Below are 22,020 nucleotides of genomic sequence, written 5' to 3'. Positions count from 1 at the left end.
GTTGTATTATTTTAATAACAGCATTGAATCTCACATGTAAACCAGAGCAAACAGTTCTTTATAATCAAATATTTAAATGAAATAACCTGTAACACTTCAAAGCACACAAAATAATACGGACAGAAGATGATCCACTTTTGGGATACGACTTTAAACATATAGCAATCCTATTTGTGATGTAAGTGAAAGTTTAGTACATTCCTTTTCAATTGTTAAAATGTTTTGAGCACTACAGCATTTTGACAGACAAATGGAATTTTGTGGCTCCATACATATAATTGATACTAATCGTAATGAGGAAGAGATAGAGGGGAAGATTAAAGGGGAAGGGCAGGGAAATTAAGTTAGTAGGTGGAATGGAGGAAGAGACAAAGGGACCAAGGGAGGGAGGTATAGGGGAGGAAGGAAGGAAGGAAGAAAAGAAAAGGAAAGAAGGAAGTAAAGAGAAAGGAATGGAAAGAATGAAAGGAATGAAGTAGGGTTGCACCGATACCAATACAAGTATCGGTATTGGTGCCGATGCCAAGTATTTGCACCGATACTTAAACCGATACCTCCACTTCCTACCCATACGCCATCTTGTGGTGTTTTTCAAACTGCATGTTCCCATTTCATTTTAAGCTGGAGTGAAGAATTAACTAAAAATTGTTCACTTCTGTTCTGCCAATACAAATTGCTGTTATTTGTATTATTGTATGTTTGAGAGCAGTGCTCCAAAAGCTGCTACTTTACAACTGGAAGCCTCTCTGGGAGAGATCACTGTACCTCATTCTGACAAACCCCTGAAGTACTGGGCAGTTAATAAACTGAGATTTCCAGCTCTGGCTAAAATGGCCCAAAAATATCTTTCTTCCCCATGCAGTAGTGTGAAAAGTATAAGACTGTTCAGCTTAGCGTCAAACGTCCTTACTGATAGCAAAAACAGACTTATAGCTGAACATGCAGAGATGCTTCTGTTCCTTAATAAGAACTTGCCACTGTTAAACTGCTAGTTCTTATCTTGAACAATTGTGCTCAAAACATACTGTACTCTGAGGAACATCCTTAGCCAGGGCTGGACTGGGAATAAAAAGCAGCCCTGGAAAAATATGGAGACCAGCCCTATTTTCTGTTGAGTCAGTAGAATGCAAATGCCCCATTTTTCTCAAAGGGGATTACTGGGACACTCCCCCAATGTTTTTTTCAGAATTAAATTATATTACTGTGTATTAAATACAAATGTCAGATTGATGTTATATAGGCACCCTACAGCCCAATTGCATCCAGTAATCACCCCATTAAATTGTAGCTTTCCAGACCCAACTGCTGCAGCTGTTAATTGTTGTTATTATTAGTATATTTTATTGTAATATTTTTATTTATAAACATGTTCTGTGAACTTTGTGACAACAATCAAATAAAACTGTTTAATTATTTCAAAATGTCTTTTGAGTTACAGTTCATAATTATAAAGAAGGGATCTTAAATCATTAGTCTGTATTGTGCTTGGTAAACTGTCATATGACAAAAAAAAGTATCGGTAACTGATATTGGTGAGTATTTAAAAAAAAGTATTGGTACTTGTACTCGGTGCAACCCTAGAAGGAAGGAAGGAAGGAAAGGAAGAAAGGAAAGAGGAAGGAACGAACGGAAAGGAAGGAAGAAAATGAAAGGAAGGAAGGAAGGGGACAGGAAGAAAATGAAAGGAAGGAAGGAAAGAGAAGGAAAGAAAATTGAAGGAAAGAGGAAGGAAGAAACAAAAAGGAAGTAAAGAAATGGAAGGAAGGAAAGAGAAGGAAGGAACAGAAAGGAAATGAAAGGAAGGAAGGAAAGAGGAGGGAAGGAAAGAAGTAAGGAAAGGAAAGGGAAGGAAGGAAGGGAAGAAAGGAAAGGGAAGATAGAAAGGGAGGGAAGGAAGGAAAGAAAGGAAACAAAGGAAAGGAAAGAAGGAAAGATTTTTTGTACCTCAAATGGTCATTGACGTCCTGAAAGTTATGGCGGGGGAATATCACTGCTGGACTTGAATTTACTGGGAGTGGTAGACGATTATTGAGATACATGTCATCAAGCCAATAGTGATGCACCTAGTTAAGAAGTTGGGGGAAAAAGATTGTAAGGCTTAGGTACAAGTGGTGTTGCTGAAAAGGGTTAAATGCACAATCTGTTGGAGCTCTACAAACAACTGATAATACTAATCATAACTATCATATATGGAGATTAATGGAGATTTGTCTCTGGCATTTTATGAACTTAGATTTGGTGCCTCCGATCTTTAAGCTTCTATATTGTTTTAGTATGGAATTTTGAGAGCACGGAAAATAATAATGGACAAAATATACAAAACATAAAAATTACCCAGTTCTCTGTTTTTTCTCTTCTTTCCAAAAGTTTTTGCTGTAACATTTCTCCCATGCCGCCTGGTGCTACAAATCTCTCCACTACAGCCTTACTCTTTCTGTACTGCTCTTCAGTCACCAAGTGCTTCATACATCTGAGATACATATCCATGGTTTGTGGAAGAGGAGGAACAGGAAGTTTAGGCAGTGCCTGATAACAAAATCAATAAGTACTTATGTTAGAAAGGTCAGAGGTGTATTAGTCAGTTTTCAACATTTTCAAACCATTCCTTAAATAGACAGTACATTCAAAATGAAACATTCATGATTTAAAAAGAATGTGATTTTAAACAACTTTCTAATTTACTTTTATTATTAATTTTGCTCAGTTCTGTTGGTATCCTTTGTTAAAGAGTAATCCTAGGTGAGCTCAGTAGTGTGCACGTGTCCTTAGCCATTTGGCAGCAGTGTTTGCAACAATGTTTATAGCAATGTTATGCACAGTTGCAAACTTTGATTCCATAGAGTGTCTGTAGCATTCTGTAGCAGCAGTGCATTTAAGCAAAACTGATAATAGATAAAAAAAAAAAGTAAAGTGGAAAGTTGTTAAAAATTCTGTGTTCTATCCATTCAAGTTAAGTTTAAATTTTATGTCACCGTCCTTTTAAAAGAGAAATAAAATGCACAGCAGTGAAATTCATATATGACCAGACACAGCTTTTGCATTACACTAATGTTTACAAAAAGTTTCTTATAAAAGGTAATACTGCCTGATTGATACATTTTAAACATGCATGGAACTTGCTCTACTGTATTAACAGACTAATAAATTTCTAACCAATGATAAGCAAGATATTTATTTAACGCTTCAGTAATCTTGCCCACATAGCGTTTTCTACGCATACAGATAATGACATATAGATGGCATATGTGGTTCTGCATATGAGGACATGTTATCTATAAATGTGGCCGCAACATTTTGAAAAGTATAAAAATTACATAATTTTTTCAATAATATTTTTAACTAAAAATATAATTTGACACATCCCCAGTACACTTCTTTAAATAAATGTGCTTATTTTTAAATGTATGATTAAATTAAACTAACCATTTCCACACCTCCAGCAGCCATGCAAACAATTTAAAATCCAGGTATAAACAATCTGTGCATGGATTTGCTGGCAATATACCTAATTTGGTAATATGTTAAAAATATTAATATTATATTTATGTTGTAAAATACTTTTAATGATATATTTAAAAATATTAAATAGAACGTGTATATCTTTTAAAAGGAAAGTGTACACAGGCAAGCAACTGAAGAGATTAATGTATTCAAACTTGTTGCAGGAATACCCTTAAAAATGGACTGGGCTGTTTCTCCCACCTCCCATTAGGAAGGTTGATTTCTGCTGCTGTCTCTTGTTTACACCAGTATAGGTGAAGGTTTCAACAGACCCCCCCCCATCAAAATAAAGGCAAAATAGTATTAAAGACATGGTGCATTTTGCAGAGAAAACTTATGTAATTGTGGTGAAGAATAATCCAACAAAATTAGCTATTTAAAAGACATTCATAATGATAATGTATGTACAATGTTCAAATAAACTTTACAATTGATTGACATATTAATGTTACTGGTACCTCTGTGTCTTCACAGCTTTTGCCATTTGCTTTTTCCAAGCTACTTTTCTTTAGTACTGGCATTTTTTTTTAAATCTTGGCAATCTTGTGTATTGAACTCTAGATGACAATCTCCTTTTCTGAGGATAGAAAAAAAAAATCTCAACAGAAAAATACCAACCAGTCAAAAGTTCCAAAAGTATTAAAGGGACAACACACTTTTAAAATTCAAGACTTTTCTTCAGGCTTTTGATAAATTAACACCAGCATAGATCGAAAACTTTCTGAATACATACACACCTTGTTTACTGCAATTATTTTCCAGTGTCCAAATATCCCCACTGATTGCCTTATATGGAGGAACCAAACTGTACTTGTTACTGAACCAGGCAAGCCTGACACTGTCATTTTGTTAGCACAACTTGAAGTTTTGAAATATCTTAAAGGGACAGTCTATTCTAGAATTTTTATTGTTTGAATAGATAGATAATCCCTTTATTACCCATTCCCCAGTTCTGCATAGCCAACACTATTATATTAATACACTTTTTACCGCTGTGATTACCTTGTATCTAAGCCTCTGCAGACTTATTTCAGTTCTTACATTTTAGCCAATCAGAGTTGTCACTTCTAGGTAACTCCAGGGGCATGAGAGCAATGTTATCTGTATGGCACACATGAACTAATGCCCTCAAGTTGTGAAAAATGTTCAAAATGCATTCAGATAAGAGGCATACTTCAAGGGCTTAGAAATTAGCATATGAGCCTACCTAGGTTTTGCTTTCAACTAAGAATACCAAGAGAACAAAGCAAAATTGTTAATAAAAGTAAATTGGAAAGTTGTTTAAAATTACATGCTCTATCCGAATCATAAACATTATAAACATTTATTTTTTACTAGACTGTCCGTTTAACAATGAAAGTTTAATTTTGATTTTAATGCTACTTTAATTCTCTTTCTAAAGCAAATACATCCATAATTATTCATGAAAATAATAGTAAAATTAAGCTTTGATGTATCTAGTAAATCACAGCACATAATATGTCTTTAGTGATCCGGCAGACACAGAAAACAAAGATATAAAACTGCAGAAAATAATGAGCTATATGTCTGCTTTGTTTCTTACAAATGTATGGTTGTATTTCATTTGTATTATAGCAGAGGTGTAAAAAGCAGCAAGATGCCGTCACTTGCTTATAAAATGTTAATTATAGGAATATCATTATTAAGAAAGGATTTGTTTGTGGAATTATTCATGTCTTAAATTTTGACACAGAACAAAAACATATATTTATGAGTTGCTATATGACATTAGCAAACTATTTTATGTCTACTTCTTAAAGGGGCATTCAAACGGCACGCTTATGATTTAGATAGATCGCTATTTTTATTTCAGTTATCAAATTAACTTTTTTCTATTGTTATATTTTGTTGAAAAGCATACCCAGGAATTACTGTGAGTCAGCTACTGATTGGAGGCTACACGCATATGCTTCTTGTCATTGTCTTGCAAAATGTGCTCAGCTAGCTCCCAGTAATGTATTACTGCTGAAGAGGTGACTTTAACAGTGTGTTTAATCCTTTTGCATGGGTTAAACACATTGAAATATGCAAACAAGAGTGCAATAATAAAATACTTTAACACAAAAGATCATTTTGTTTTTGCACATTTATGTCCCTTTAAGATGCAATAAGAAGATGTATCAGAGTATTTATTGTTGCACATTTGCTTGACTACACCAGTGTTGTGAACAGATACTTAAAGAGACAGTAAAATTCAACTTTTGAATTCAAATAGAAGGAACATGTGTTTTAAGGAACTTTTTCAATTTCCTTCTATAATCCAATTTGCTTTGTTCTTTTGGTATCCTTTGTTGTAGAGTAAACCTAGGTAGGTTCAGGAGCAGTAATGCACTACTGGGAGCTAGCTAAACACATAAATGTGGCACAGTAATTGGTTGACATGTAGAGAAACTTGTTTATACCTTTTCATAAATAGCTATAGCAAAGGAACGAAGATAAACATCATTCAAGAGGCTTTTAAAGAGATGTGTCCCTGGAATACAAGTCATGCCCATGAATGGTTGTGAATGCTTTTAAAACATACATTTTGTATTCAGATCTTCTGTGTTGCACTCAATATTTTCTAATGCATAAATAAAAATTGACTCTAATGTCCCTTTAAGTCATATCTTAACAGTTCTGAGCCAATCAGGGGCAACAGTTGTGTGTGGCTGCCAATGACAAGTTATGTTAATCTGAGGACTGGTCAGGCATTGGTACTCAAAAGCTCACATTGACTTTGAATTTATTTAACTACTTAATTTTGCACTCCCACTTGTGCTTTAACTTCGCTAGACAGAGTCTGTTTCCATGTGTTGGATTGCACTTGTATTATGAGTTCAGAGTAAAGGTTAGCGTGCAAGTGAAAATCTGACACTCACAAAATAGTGGAACTTTGTTTATTGCAACCGTGTTAATTTATTTACCCATAGACTTCAATGGAGCGTGCAAACTCCAAAAAAACCCTCCCATAGTCGCGTGCTTACCCAACCGCGTTTATTCAAAAGTGCTAAACCCGATATGAAATATGAATATTTCACATTTCAATGCTCTTCACATAGAAGAATATGTTCTATTTCTTCTTAAATATATATATAATATATTCCTCACATAGGGGAATATATACATATTTCACCTATGTCCAGAACATTGGAATGTGAAACATTTAAAGTAAATACACAAACACTTTATTAAACATGAATATTGCATAAATATGATTTTAGATGTTTTCAGCTACTTGACTGCAAAGGTCTCCAATGCACTTATATATATGTCTTTATATGTATACATATGTATTTATGTGTTTATATATGTATATATGTTGTCGGGTTAAATATAAGTCAATGCATCAGAGAATTTTCTTTTTGCAGTTTTATGTAGCTTAACTCTTTCACTCATCTAATATTTGTCATTATTTTAGGTTTATCGGTAATGCGCATATTTGAGCCTAAACTCGACATAAACTTTTCAAATGTCTATTGTCTATTTTTATTTTGTTAAGCATTTAAATAAGATTTCTAGAGCCTGATTCTCAATAGCTTTCCACTCAGTCAAGATTCCCCAAAATGATCCATCAATCCTACAAGGTGCCTCATGGGATTAAAGGCAGTTTTTACCTTAAAGGGACATTAAACTGACGGGTTCAACTACAGTAGTATAGTTAATACTGTTCCTGCAGCTCTCTGTAAAGCAACTATCTAATTTTAATCTTTTACAAGTGCTGGTTACTAAGGCTCTGCTTCTTCACACTGGACGCTGCCATCTTTGACGCCTTTCCCGATGTGCATAGAGGAATATGGCTGCACCTCACTGATGAGGCCCAAAAAAGGCTGTAACGATCGTCTGGGGTTGCCATGTTCCGTGTTCAGAAAGGGATTGCCCTTGTTAGGCAGGAGTAGACTGATATACTTCAGGAAAGTTCTCTGTGAAAAGCACTATTGGGCTAAAAGAGGCTGCTCCCAGGTGGCCAATCTCCACAGAACAAGCTATTGAGCTGTTGTTCGTTCCTGAGAGAGCGCTTCTCTTTCTCCGTCTTTGAATATAAGTAGTCTTGTATCCTGTGACAGAAGTGGTGCATATTCACAACAGTTTAGAGTGCACACTGCAGAGAGCATTACATTTTTGCAGAGGCTGCATTTCACTATAGTATTGTGAGAGCTAACCCAAAGTGTAAAGTACAGCTGTCAAAAAGTCGGCAACTGATCTGTGAAAATGCATTTCTTCTGTCACATGATTACAAAAATAAGCACCTACCAAGATGGTGGCGCCCAGTATAAAGACACAGAGCTTTACCAGTTGGCTTGTAATGGGTTAAAATAAGAGAACAGCTTTAAAGGGAGATGCAGGCAAAGGAGGAACAAAATAACATGGTGAGTAATAACTATACTACTATAATTTTATCCATCAGTTTAATGTCCCTTTAATTGCTGTTAAGGGGCATACTCTACACTGCCATATACAAAAGAGAGACACATTACAGTGTAGTGCTCAATAACACTAACAGCTTATTGAAAGTATGATGTAAAATCATAATCAAAGTAAATAATACAAATTAAAATGTGCAGCTAAATACATATTTAAGTTATGTATCAAAAAATATACCAGCAAAAATCATATTTACTATTAAACGTAGTTTCAAAATATAACGTTAAAATCAGAATACATTAAATGTAGTGGAAGAAAAAGTCATATATCTAAAACTAATGAATGCAAAGTAACAGTTGCTGAAAACCAAGCAAGTTTATTCACATAAAAAAAATGGTGTTATCAATTTCGGATGCTCCTAATTGAACTTAAAGGGACTTCAACACCAGAATTTTTGTTGTTTAAAAAGAAAGATAATCCCTTTATTATCCATTCCCCAATTTTGCATAACCAACACAGTTATAATAATACACGTTTTACCTCTGTAATGACCTTGTATCTAAGCCTCTGCAAACTGCCCCCTTATTTCAGTTGTTTTGACAGATTTGCATTTTAGCCAATCAGTGCTCACTCCAGGGTAACTTCACGTGCATGAGCGTGCATGAGCTCAATGTTATCTATATGAAACACATGAACTAATGCCCTCTAGTGGTCAAAATGCATTCAGATTAGAGGCAGTCTTCAAGGTCTAAGAAATTAACATATGTACCGCCTTGAATTAGCTTTCAACTAAGAATATGAAGAGAACAAAGCAAAATTGGTGATAAAAGTAAATTGGAAAGTTGTTTAAAATTACATTCCCTATTTAAATCATGAAAGTTTTTTTTGGACTTGACTGTCCCTTTAAGATTCTCCATTGCAGAGAGCAAAAGTAACTGATGTCATGAAAGACAGACATTATTCATTATGCCACCAATAGAAACCACTGATTTTTAAAATTATATTTAGTTTAAACATGAAAGCTCATTTGAAATTTTTAGCAACTTTCTAATTTTACTCCTATTATCAATTGTTCCTTGTTCTCTTGCTATCTTTATTTGAAAAAGCAGGAATCTAAGCTAAGGAGCGGGCCCATTTTTGGTTCAGCACCCTGGATAGTGCTTGCTGATTGGTGGCTACATTTAGCCACCAGTCAGCAAGTGTAACCCAGGTTCTAAACCAAAAATGGGCCGGCTCCTAAGATTACATTTTTGCTTTCCAAATAAAGACAGCAAGAGAACAACGAAAAATTGATAATAGAAGTAAATTAGAAAGTTGCTAAAAATTGCAAATGAGCTTTCATGTTTAAACTAAATGTAATTTTAAAAATCAGTGTGGAAACACAGCAAGATTATAAGGTTTCTATTGGTGGCATAATGAATAATGTCTGTCTTTCATGACATCAGTTACGTTTGCCTGGTAAGACATGCAATACGTGCACAACTGGGGTAATTTGAGCAACTACAGAGGGGGCAAGTGTGCTCTACTCTTGAAAAAAAGAATTAAAACACTGTTTTTTGCATGCTGTTGAAAGGGGTTAATTCCTATAGTATGTGTGTTACTGGCAATAAGAGGTTAATCTGTGTACTTTTTTAAATGTCAATAATAGGTTAAATTGAGCGTTTTGTATGTTACTGACAAAACTGATTAAATCCCTGCTTTGTATGTCTTACTGGAAGTAACAAGCTAAATGCCTTCACTGTTACTTGTGGAATCTCTGTAAAATCCCTGTCCTGCAACTGTTATTAGCAGAAAGGAGTTTACATGCTGTACCCTACAGGTATATTATTGTCAATAAGGAATTAATAAGCAATTGCTCCATTGTGAAAATAAAAGGGCCAGATTACAAGTGGAGCACAAAATGAAGCTTTCACAGAGCACATACAAACGTGCACAGGTAATTGAAGTGAATCTCAATGCAAACAGGACCTCGCGTTTGCATTGCATGGAAGCTGTGCACTCATGAGAGTCCGATTCCTATAGGCTCCAATAGGAGCCTCCTTCCTATGCCGATAGTCACGGCAGAGAACCTAGCGCAGCAAACTATGCCGATAGTCACGGCAGAGAACCTAGCGCAGCAAAGGGTATAAGTCAGGCAGCGATGGGCAGCAAAGTATAAATATATATGTATATGATTATATACATATACAGTATATCTATGTGTTTATACGTGTGTATACACATAGTAACACATATAAATGTATATATTTTATTTATGAAAAAGGAACAAAACTCTTTATTTTGGGGGCAATTGGGAGACATGTTTTTAAATTAACCAGAGGTCTGAGCACTAATAGTTCCTGCAAGTTACTTAACAGTAGCAGTAAATAATCTGTGTCAATCTGTCACAATCAATAACTCTACAGATCATCAGATAGTACCAATGAAATTATTGATACAGGTCATTTAATCTGCTAAAAGGTCAAATTGGTCCCCAAGGGAAAGTTTAGACTTTGGTTAACATAGGGGCATTTTTAATTTGCATAGAAGCATTTTTTTCAATACACATGCTTCCAGTAAGTGTTATCAGAGATTCTTTATAGTATACAGCAGTAGGACATGCGCATGAGTATTCCGGCCTTCACTTGGTTCATAAACGAGGTGAAAATATATGTACAAGTGAACTACTGCACAGCTTTTCATGAGAATGCTCTGAATTATCACAAAGTCTGTAACATTTCTTGTTTGAAATATTATTTCCAAGTAAACTAGAACTTTATGTTTTTTAAAGGGACATTATACTCAAAAAATGGTCTCTGTTCTATATATTACAGTGCGTTGCTTTTTGTAAAAAAACCATTTCTTGTTCTGAATAAAGCAACGTTTTCTCTGTGGGAGTTGTCCGTATCAGCCAGTGATCAGTAGAGCCCCAGGACTCAATTGTACTTAATCATGCACTTATGCACTTAGAATTGTGCCCTTAGATTTAACAGAACATTTGGAACAAGTAAGAGCAGATTTTGTTTGCACTGTTAATGACCTTTTGAAATGTATATGGCACAGACAAGGTTTCTGTTAATATACTAAAGTAAGTTAAAATAAAAACGGTGTTTTCTATGTGAGAGTTAACCGTTGTAGCCAGTGAGCAGTAGAGCCCCAGGACTCAATTGGACCTAATCATGCACTTCCAGTTAGTTTCCCCTTAAAGGGAAATTCAAAATTAAACTTTCATGGTTCAGACATTTTACATTCTTTCCATTTTACTTCTATTATCTAATTTGCTTTGTTTGCTTTTTATCCTTTGTTGAAAAGCAGACTCAGTAGCAGCAGTGTACTACTGGGAGCTAGCTGCTGATTGGTGGCTGCACAAATATGACTTTTGTCATTGGCTCACCTGATGCATAAGAGTGCATTGCTGTGCTTTAACAAAGGATACAAAGAGCATGAATCAAACTTGATAATAGAAGTAAATTGGAAAGTTGTTTACAATTGTATTCTCTGTCTGAATCTTGTAAAAAAGTATTTGGATTTCATATCCCTTTAAATTTAAACAGCTTTTACTTAACCCATTTGTACACAAATATATTATGTATAACTGTTGATCCTTCATATACATGATACATAAGCATTGAGTAATATGTCCCTTTAAATCAATACAAATGAAGCTAGTGATTTATTTATATTTCAGAAAATGTTCCCACTATGATTAGTATTATTGATATTTATATTTAGCAAGCAAACTAACATCAATAGTGATATACACAAATGTAAGCATTACATAGTTTTTTAACTTTGCACAAATACACATTACATTGAGATATTTTTTTAAACATCAAAATCAAAGAAATAAAACAACTGAAAACTAAAACAAAGCAATCAAAAACTATGAGCCCAAGGGTCGGATTTAACAAGCAGGGGATGCTGCTGTCTTCTCCCAAAGTTTCCGGCTCACCAGAAGGGACACTGAACCCAGATTTTTTCTTTTGTGATTCAGATACAGCATACAATTTTAAGCAACTTTCTAATTTACTCCTATTATCAAATTTTCTTCGTTCTCTTGCTATCTTTATTTGAAAAAGAAGGCATCTAAGCTTTTTTCTTGGTTCAGCACTCTGGACAGCACTTTTTTATTGGTGGATGAATTTATCCACCAATCAGCAAGGACAACCCAGGTTGTTCACCAAAAATGGGCTGTCATCTAAACTTACATTCTTGCATTTCAAATAAAGATACCAAGAGAATGAAGAAAATTTGATAATAGAAGTAAATTAGAAAGTTGCTTAAAATGTCATGCTCTATCTGAATCACGAAAGAAAAAATTTGGGTTCAGTGTCCCTTTAAGTTAAGAAGCAGCGGTCGCAAGCTCCTTAACTTGTGGCAGACTGCAATCACCCGGCAGACTGCAATCACCCCGATCTGGATGATTGACACCCCTGGTTAGTGGCCAATTGTCCGCAAATGTGCAGGGGGTGGCATTGCACAAGCATTTCACAAGAAATGCTTGTGCAATGTTAAATGCTGACAGCGTATGCTGTCGGCATTTAGCGATGTTGGGTGGGCATGATTTGCTACATCGAATCATGTCCGCCCGGCATAAAATAAATCTACTCCCATGTGTTTAAACTCTTGTTTGGAGAGACATATTGGGTTGACCCGTAAGGCAGATTTCTTATGATTCTCTAAAAAGGGGGCGTGAAGATGTGCTAGTGAGTGAAAGGCTGCCTCCCATATAAAGTAATGAAGCTCACTGTTATGGGGAATCTGCTAGGGAAGAGCATATGTGAAAGAGAACGCTATACTGAGCGCAACATTTGTTTTTGAAGCACATACAAATCATATTACGCTATTTTCCTTGCATTAACTTCTATTTTCGCATACATATTTTTTCTATCAGTGCAATAAGTGCATTATGTATTTTACGCCAGACGTGCAAGAAAATTTCAGACACGCCCATGCTCGGCCCACTCATCACGGTTGTCATACGCTTTTTACAATAGGAAGATAATGCACACTTTGCACTTTTCTGTACAATTTTAACGTATTTTGAAGCTGCATTGTACATTAAATATAATTTTTACTGTGTACATTAAAGGGATTTGAACCCCATTTTTTTCTTTTGTGAGTCAGACAGAGCATACAATTTTAAACAAGCTTACAATTTACTTCTATTATCAAATTTGCTTTATTCCCATGGTATTTGTTGAAGAGATACATAGGTAGGTGTCTGGAACACTATATGGCAGGAAATAGTGCTGCCACCTAGTGCCCTTGGAAATGTATATAGTGCTGCTATAAAGTGCTCCAGACACACGCACGCTCCTGATTTTACATCCCTGCTTTTTAACAAAAGAGAACAAAGAACATTTGACAAAAGAAGTACAATACAAAGTTAGAAACTGATCGAAAAATTTGGGATTTCATATCCTTTTAAATGCGATTTTCTTGGTAAACGTTAAATGAGAATTTTATGGTGTAATGTAAATGTGCATTTTCATGTATATTATTAATATGAATTTTAATGAGCACTTTGATTTTATTATTGTCCTGTTAATAAGCTTTTATTTTTAGTGAAATTGTTTTGACCTCTATACTGTAATGCAGTTTATGCCTCTTACCAAGATACTCAGTGCCTTTAGAGAATCCTATGAATTTTTATATTTATATATATATACAGTATATATATATATTTAGCACCGCGGAAAGATTTCACTTGTCTGCAGAACTTTAGAGAATTGTGCCCTTTGATTCAACAGAACATTTGGGGCAATTAAGGGCAAATTTTCTTTGCACTGTCAATGACCTTTTGAAATTGATATGGCACCAACAATGTTTGCGTTAATATAATAAAGTAAGATGAAAATAAAAATGATGTTAAGAAAGAACCATGTACTGTATATGTGATACAAAACAACACGGACTTCTGAAACTTATAAAATCAAATTTATATTAAAAGAACTATAATGATCAATTTTTGTTTTTTACAGAAAAATTACTATGTGTGACGCTCTCTGATGAGTCTGTTTATTCCTCTTTATCATAAGTATCTTCAATAACAAAATAATTAGAATAACAAAACTAATTCGCATCTGTCAACATATAAATGTGTAGATACAAGTTTTTATTTACAATTTCTGTTGGTTCAGTCATTACCATCTTTAGTTAGAGATTTCACCCAAATGAACCTTTCCTAAAAAATTCTATAAAAGTATTTAAAATATATATAATTTTCCTTTAAAATCAAAAGTCTGTTTGTGAATTAGGCCTATAAAGAACCATAGAGGTTTCTTAACACACACACATATTCACACATACATGCACACACATATATTCACACATACATGCACACACATATATTCACACATACATGCACACACATATATTCACACATACATGCACACACATATATTCACACATACATGCACACACATATATTCACACATACATGCACACACATATATTCACACATACATGCACACACATATATTCACACATACATGCACACACATATATTCACACATACATGCAAACGCATATATACACACATACATGCACACGCATATATTCACACATACATGCACACACATATATTCACACATACATGCACACACATATATTCACACATACATGCAAACGCATATATACACACATACATGCACACGCATATATTCACACATACATGCACACACATATATTCACACATACATGCACACATACATGCACACACATATATTCACACATACATGCACACACATATATTCACACATACATGCACACACATATATTCACACATACATGCAAGCGCATATATACACACATACATGCACACGCATATATTCACACATACATGCAAACGCATATATACACACATACATGCACACGCATATATTCACACATACATGCACACACATATATTCACACATACATGCACACACACACATATATTCACACATACATGCACACACATATATTCACACATACATGCACACACATATACCTATATGATTTTGATTAAAGCATGGTATGTGCACAACAATTTTCCCCTTAACTTACACAAACTGTTTATTCAGGGAATCTTTAAAACTATTTGCTATAATTCAAAGAATACAATAGATTATTTACTGGCAATATAATATTTCACATGCAAAACCTATTTTTTTCTTTGAGAACATGCACAGTTAAACATGAATATTCCTAATTATAAAATATTTTCTAAAGGCATTTATTAGATTCAACATCCCTGCAGTTTGTTTATGATCTCCATCAAAATCAGAGAAATAGAGTAATTTAATATTATAAAATATAAATCATACATTCATCAAGAACATTGTAAAGTAAAGCAAGTAATGATCACAGTAATATGAACGTGATTGGAATTCTTCATGCACAGGTTTGCTTAGCACCAACAGTTTGTTAACAATACAGTTCTACATTTATACATTGTTTTCTAGACACTTGATGAAGTCTGCAACATGATATTTAATATTGATAAATAGACAGATAGATAATAGATAAATAGACAGATAGATAATAGTTAGTTAGATAGATATGATCTATCTATTATCTATCTATCTATATATTATCTATCTATCTTTCTATATTCTATCTATACATCTATCTTGTCCAAGATTTATCTTTTAGAGCTGGAGACAGATCAGGTTTGAAAAACGTTAGTATCTACAATTTTTCACACACAGGGAAATTCCAAAATGTTGGTCATTCTACAGCTAATAAGGAAAAAGAATGGGAAACTCTTATATAGATAGATCAAGACTTCTGGGAGTGGCACTAACAGTTTTTTGGAATATATTGATAACTGATAAATGATAGCTCTATTCAGACAGTTTGCCAGTCTAGAATATAACCTACATTTAAATGATAGATTATTGTACAGTGTACATTTCTATTAACTGCATAGCTCCTTTGAATTCACACATATATGTGCAGAAATATACATACTACATGCATATATAGACAACAGTATCATAAACCAAATGATATATATTTGAATATCTAGTTGCAAATGAAGCCAAATTAACTTCATTAATAATTTAAGGACCACAAAAACAGCAACTGGATAACTTATAATGTTCTGACCATAAGATTTAAGTAGCAAATTGAACTTGCAGACAACTCAGTGTTTAGAAGCTGCTGCGGAAAAGCTATTTGGCTCTTATAATATTTTTTTTTCATTCGATTAATTTGCCATTACCGGAGCATTTCCTTCACACAATTATTCACAAGACTGGCTTATAAACTTTGTATATATATATATATATATATATATATATATATATATATATATATATATATATATATATATATATATATATATATATATATATATATATATATATATATATATATATATATATAAATGTACTTCCATACAATTGTTATATATATAAATGTACTTCCATACAATTGTTATACATATAAATGTACTTCCATACAATTGTTATATATATAAATGTACTTCCATACAATTGTTATATATATAAATGTACTTCCATACAATTGTTATATATATAAATGTACTTCCATACAATTGTTATTTTATTTCTACAGCCTATCACAATGACAATGTATTTAGTTATACTAAAGGGAACAGGACACTGAAAGGAGTTGTAGACAATGTAAATACACCATAGACAACATAGGAAGAAACTTAAAAGCTGTGCTCAGTATAATTGTGCATTGGACGAGTGCTTACCTGCTTCCAAATATTGATCTTTATGTATGTCTCAGAAAGTGTTCTCAGAAGAAGAGAGTTGCAAGGCACTTGCAAAGCTTACAGAAAACAGAGAACCAGCATCTGTAAAGTGTATAGAGCTGTCCATGGTACCACTTCCATCCCACTGCTTGAAAAGTATCGCACAGGTTTAAGCTCTGATCAAAGGCACTTGTGTTATAGTAGATCTACCCCCACAACCTCTTCCTCCCTACCTTCACTGTACTGGTGGAGAGCTCCTCCCTTACAATCCTATTTGTGCAGATATAAATTAATGGTGATAAAACCAACTTCAGAGTCTGTCTTGCACAGTGCCAACTTTGTGTAGGGATAGCCAACATCTTATCCTAATTGTAATGAGGAGCATCAGTGACTCCACCTCTGCAAATATTTGAGCCTATTCATCCCCAGTATGGACCAGTAATATATGTCTAGACAAATTTATTTACACATTCGTGATTAATAGTAATTAATTAATAAAGCCATTCATGTAATTTTCTTATTTTTAAACACTAAATTATAGTTAATTAAATTTGTAATTATAAAGACCAATTAATGAATGCACCAATACACCCATATATAATGGTTCATATCTATCTATCTATCTATCTATCTATCTATCTATCTATCTATCTATCTATCTATCATCTATCTGTCTGTCTATCTATTTATCTTTTTATTATCTGTCTATCTCCATCTGTCCCTCCACATAGAAACTTGTACAGAAACGGATAGATACACCGATAGACCAATGGAAAGATAGAGCACACACCTATATATTATAAATAAGCACACACATATAAACCTATTTTTATACATTTTTGTTTACTTGCTCAGACACAGATATATAAATACACACAAACACACACATATATATATAGATATGTATAAATATATATATATAAATAAATATGTATATATAGGTATATATATATATATATATACATACAATCATACGTACTATTTTAGGGTTATACCACAGTCTTAAAATCATCCAGTATCGGTCTCAGGGATCTGCACTTTGATCAATGGCCCCTATCAATCCTTTTAAAATCTACTAATATTTGTGGAAAAAGAAACATTCATTATGAATGATAGTTACCCCTTTAAGTATTGATTAGTTGTTTCAAAATTTAATTAAAGATTTTTTTCTCTAGCTCCCAAACTATGATTAACGGTGTTTGTAACACTGCCTTCTATATTACCCTATCAAAGCACTGCCTGTTTTGCTTTTATATATTGTGATTAATGTAATTTAAGATATGTATATTATTTGGGGTAATAATGTAAGCACATTCCACGTACACAAATATGCCCATTCTTATAAATTCCTTTTATACTTTTTCAAAAACTAGATCTGTATATTTTAAAACTATTTCATAATTTTCTGAGCTGTTAAATGGCTTTAGGACAGGGTGACGATGATTAATGTTTTGCCACAATCCTCTTTGAAAAGCAGTCATCTTCCTTTGAGCATTGATGGACACGTCTTATTATGTGATTATTGATAGGAAGCATTTATTTTCCAAGGTAAGAAATGTTTGAACGCATGACCATCAGAAATAAGACAAATGATGTACCGTGGAATTCAAAAGAGAGAAATGGACAAAAAAAATTCTTTAAAATATGTATCATTGAAGTTGGAATATAGTAGCAAGTGTAGCAGTTTCACAATAGAGCTTCAAGATGATTTTGCTTCTGAAATACACTAAATTAAGAAGGAAGTTTAATATTTCTGTATGTGACTATCTATATATATATATTTCTGTCTATCATCTATCTATTATCAAACTATTTATCTATTATTGATCTATCATCTATTATCTATCTATCTTTCATCTATATATCTATCTATCTATCTATCTATCTATCTATCTATCTATCTATCTATCTATAATTTATCATCTATCTAACATCTATCTATCTATCTATCTATCTATCTATCTATCTACCTGTCTGTCTATCTATCTATCTATAGTTTATCATCTATCTATCATCTATCTATGCATATATCTATCTATCTATCTATCTATCTATCTATCTATCTATCTATCTGTCTGTCTATCTATCGTCCTACCTGTTTGTGTTTTTTCTGTCTCCTGTATATATCTCCATAGCTTTGCCTGCCCTGTCTCTCTTTTCTGCTCAAATCCCCCCTCTTTCTACCAACAGCGTGTTAGTTTAAATTCTTGAAAACAAATTCTAAAATGTTGCTGTATTTGTTTTTAAGTGATGAATTGTATTAAGAACAAGAATTTGATTCATTTGGGGGATTATAAAATATTTACATTTAATATAATCCAAAATAAATTAGAACACATTGATGGTTTAGAAAATCAAATCACAAAATATATTTATTTACAATGTTTATTCATTTTATTTCCCTGAATATGCAACTTTATTAATTCCATATAATTATTATTTTTTCTTTTGTACAGATATACAATATATCACACGTAAAGTTTAGACTTGAAAAAAAAAAACAGTTTTCACAATACTCCACTTATTATTTGAAGGATTGTAAGATATGCGTGAAACGTGATTTGGGATTTATTTATTTTTGTCTTGAAATTTTCAAAACAAATACCATAAAATAAATCTACAGAAAGCATTGAGTTGATTCCTATGAAATGGAACAATAAATAAAGTGTATGTTGGTGCATTAATAAATGGCTAAATATTTGATTCCTGCTCAGTAATTCATATTAATATTGGCATATTGTTTAGCTATATTCATAGTCAGAAAACCCCTCATCAGACATATATGGACCTGGCTGTTCCCCAGTATTGTTCATACTATTTATAGCACCATCTTTGTGACTGGCTTTGTGAGATTTAGCTTTTCTTTCTTCCATTTTAATTGTATCATACAGACCTTTAGGTCCCTCATCTAGTAGTATATTTCTTTCTGAATGGGAAGGTTTCATTTGACATACATTCCTAAGTAATAGAAGGGCTGGAGCATAGAGGACATTGGCAAGACCCATGCCAAGGTTAAGCTGAGTAAATCCTGTAGTATGCACAATCTGACTGGCAACTATAGGCCCCATGGCATAAGCCACTGAGTAAGAAATGTCAGCTATGGCATAGACACTTCCATAGACTGATACATGACGGAGATCTACAAGTAATGCAAGGGTTGGCAAAAGGGCAGTATCTACTAGGGCTATTCCAAAGCAGATACCACACAATGGTACAATAAGTTGTCCATAATTTCTACAGGCTGGCACTGTGCAAGAACTTGCACCTATTATGACCATGCCTATGGCACCATAGAACCACTGATACTGAGGATAATTTGCTGCAAGCTTTACAGTTAGAAAAACACCAAGGACATGAGGAAAAAAGGCTGGTAGCCATGTAAGTCCCATTTGCCATTCAGTTGCACCCATTGTGGTCTTCATCCAATTTGCAATGGTGGGCTCAAGAAATGCCAGAGGAATGTTACAGGTTGTGAGAGCCCCTGCCACCACAGCAATGTAAGGGTCTATCATGAGTCTGTGGATGGGTGTGCCCACTGGCATGTTTACTCTAGTTCGATTAGCAAAAGGTTTAATGACTACTAAAAGTAGTATACCATCTATTAAAGAGATACCAGCAAGGACTAGGAAGGGCATCTTTTTGCCTACAAACTGATAAAGGATTCCTCCAAAAGGGGGTGCGACCAAGCTTCCAAATGAAATAAACGCCAAGGCAATACCAAGGGCTTTGCTTCTCTCTGCCTCCTCTGTATATTTATCTGCTATCATAGCTATTCCAGAGGTGTCTGCAAAGGCAGATCCCAAACCTTGGAGGCTTCTTGCAAAGAACAAAGTGGCATAGTTTTCTGCAAATGCAAATATCACTGTAGAAAAAAACATTACAATCAGTCCTATAAAAAGAGGAATGTCATAGCCCACCCTGTCTATGAAAGTCCCAGACAATGGGTTAACTAATAACTGTAGAATGGCTTTAGAGGCAAAGAGGACTCCTATCTTCATGTCTTCATTCTCTACAGGGTACTGGGGTCCTATATAGGATTTATTTGTATTTTGAGAGCTGGAATTTGAATGTTTCATGTGATTTTTATTATCTTCTCTCATACTTGCAATGTAATCAGGTACGATGGGCACAATTACCATATAAAGCATGTTATCAAGGAATAGTGCAACACACACAATAAACAGGACCAGTCTTCTCTGATGGTGAACCTCTTTCATGGCTGTGCCAATTTGCTTAGTTCTTTCACCCATTGCATCAGAGAGTTTTTCCACTGCAGACTTAGCCGTGCCCTGGGAGTTTTCTGAAGCCATTCTGTCTTCTTTCGGTATATCACAGTTATTCATAGAGAAATCAAAGCTTGGAGTTTCCTCACCTTGTAACCTCAAAGTCTCAGAAAAGCAGCTGTTGCATTTGAAAGAACACAACCCGTGAGCTCCTGTAATATAAAGAGCTTAATTAATACCATCAATCAGTTAAATATCTTCCTAAACTATAATGAATAAATTTATGCTTTACCCTTTAATATACACTATTTACGTACACAGAGCATTCCCTCCCCAAAATGCAATAAATGATAATATAGTCCTTTAAAACTGCTAATTTAATTACTGGTCATGGAAATATAATATTTTTCTAATGAAAATAAATCACAGCTTACCATATCAATAATAAAATATGCTTTATTTATTAATATACAATTCCATTATAATAATTCATGTGTTAATTATTACTTGATTGCAAGCATTCAAGTTGCATAATGTCGTATTACATTACTCCAATAAATGGCTTATATCCAGCACAGTCGGGTTTTGACACTTAAAGCCAGTGCTAATATTTGCCTGCTATATTTAATTTGTTTCAGGTACAGGCTGCCTTTTTTAGAATATAAAATCTCATTAATGTTTGAATCATTTCTATCTCTAACAAAACTAAATAAAATAGCAACATCCCAATACCCTAAGTTACAAATAAAACAAGGTGTAAATCACTTACTTTGCTCTCTCTGTGTATGAATCAGTCAGTCCACACAACGCATCTTCATAAGTGAAAGCAACTCTCTGTACCAGATGATATCCCACCCTCTTGTAAACAAATACTTAACTTGTTCTATTATCAAGCTCAGTGCTCCTGGATCTAAGACTCATATCTTCATGCAGCTGAAACATTTGCAAGCTCTGCCCTTAACCAAAGCATCCATCCTTCCCCTTGTGATACCATTGGCACAAACTGAGTTGCATGCTTCTTGATTCCTCAGCCTTTTTTTTTCCACCCAAAGGCTGTGACGCACAGTTAGCTTTAGCCCCCAAGTGGCTACTTTTGGAAGAGGCATCTCCTTATGCTAATTTAACACATGGAAGATCCTCAACCAATTATTAAGGTGAACTCCCTTTCAGCCAGTTTGTAATGCCTGGAGAGGAACTCCCTTAACTTGTTTTATTCTATTCAAAATTCTCTCACTTGTTTGG

General features: G+C 33.9%; 2 protein-coding genes across 2 annotated transcripts in view; both read right to left on the bottom strand.

Moving 5' to 3' along the window:
* Nucleotides 1-4,022, bottom strand: part of CHAT (choline O-acetyltransferase) — a 61,411-nt gene extending 57,389 nt beyond the window's left edge. Inside the window, exons 1-3 of the mRNA XM_053691646.1 lie at nt 3,960-4,022; nt 2,335-2,526; nt 1,945-2,063 (exon numbers count right to left, since the gene is read on the bottom strand). Coding sequence (XP_053547621.1) covers nt 1,945-2,063; nt 2,335-2,526; nt 3,960-4,022 — 374 coding nt within the window. The remainder of the gene's footprint in view (nt 1-1,944; nt 2,064-2,334; nt 2,527-3,959) is intronic.
* A 14,875-nt stretch (nt 4,023-18,897) lies between these two features.
* Nucleotides 18,898-20,964, bottom strand: SLC18A3 (solute carrier family 18 member A3). Its single transcript, XM_053691645.1, has one exon. It carries the CDS (start codon nt 20,896-20,898, stop codon nt 19,297-19,299), a length of 1,602 nt encoding a protein of 533 aa, XP_053547620.1. The 5' UTR covers nt 20,899-20,964; the 3' UTR covers nt 18,898-19,296.
* Between the last annotated feature and the right edge of the window lie 1,056 nt (nt 20,965-22,020).

This window comes from Bombina bombina, chromosome 9, assembly GCF_027579735.1.
Source record: "Bombina bombina isolate aBomBom1 chromosome 9, aBomBom1.pri, whole genome shotgun sequence".
Lineage (NCBI taxonomy): Eukaryota > Metazoa > Chordata > Amphibia > Anura > Bombinatoridae > Bombina > Bombina bombina.
This window is presented reverse-complemented; position numbering and strand designations above follow the sequence as displayed.

Excerpts from the sequence above, each read along its gene's own strand:
- SLC18A3 (XM_053691645.1), bottom strand. The coding sequence starts at position 20,898 with ATGAATAACTGTGATATACCGAAAGAAGACAGAATGGCTTCAGAAAAC.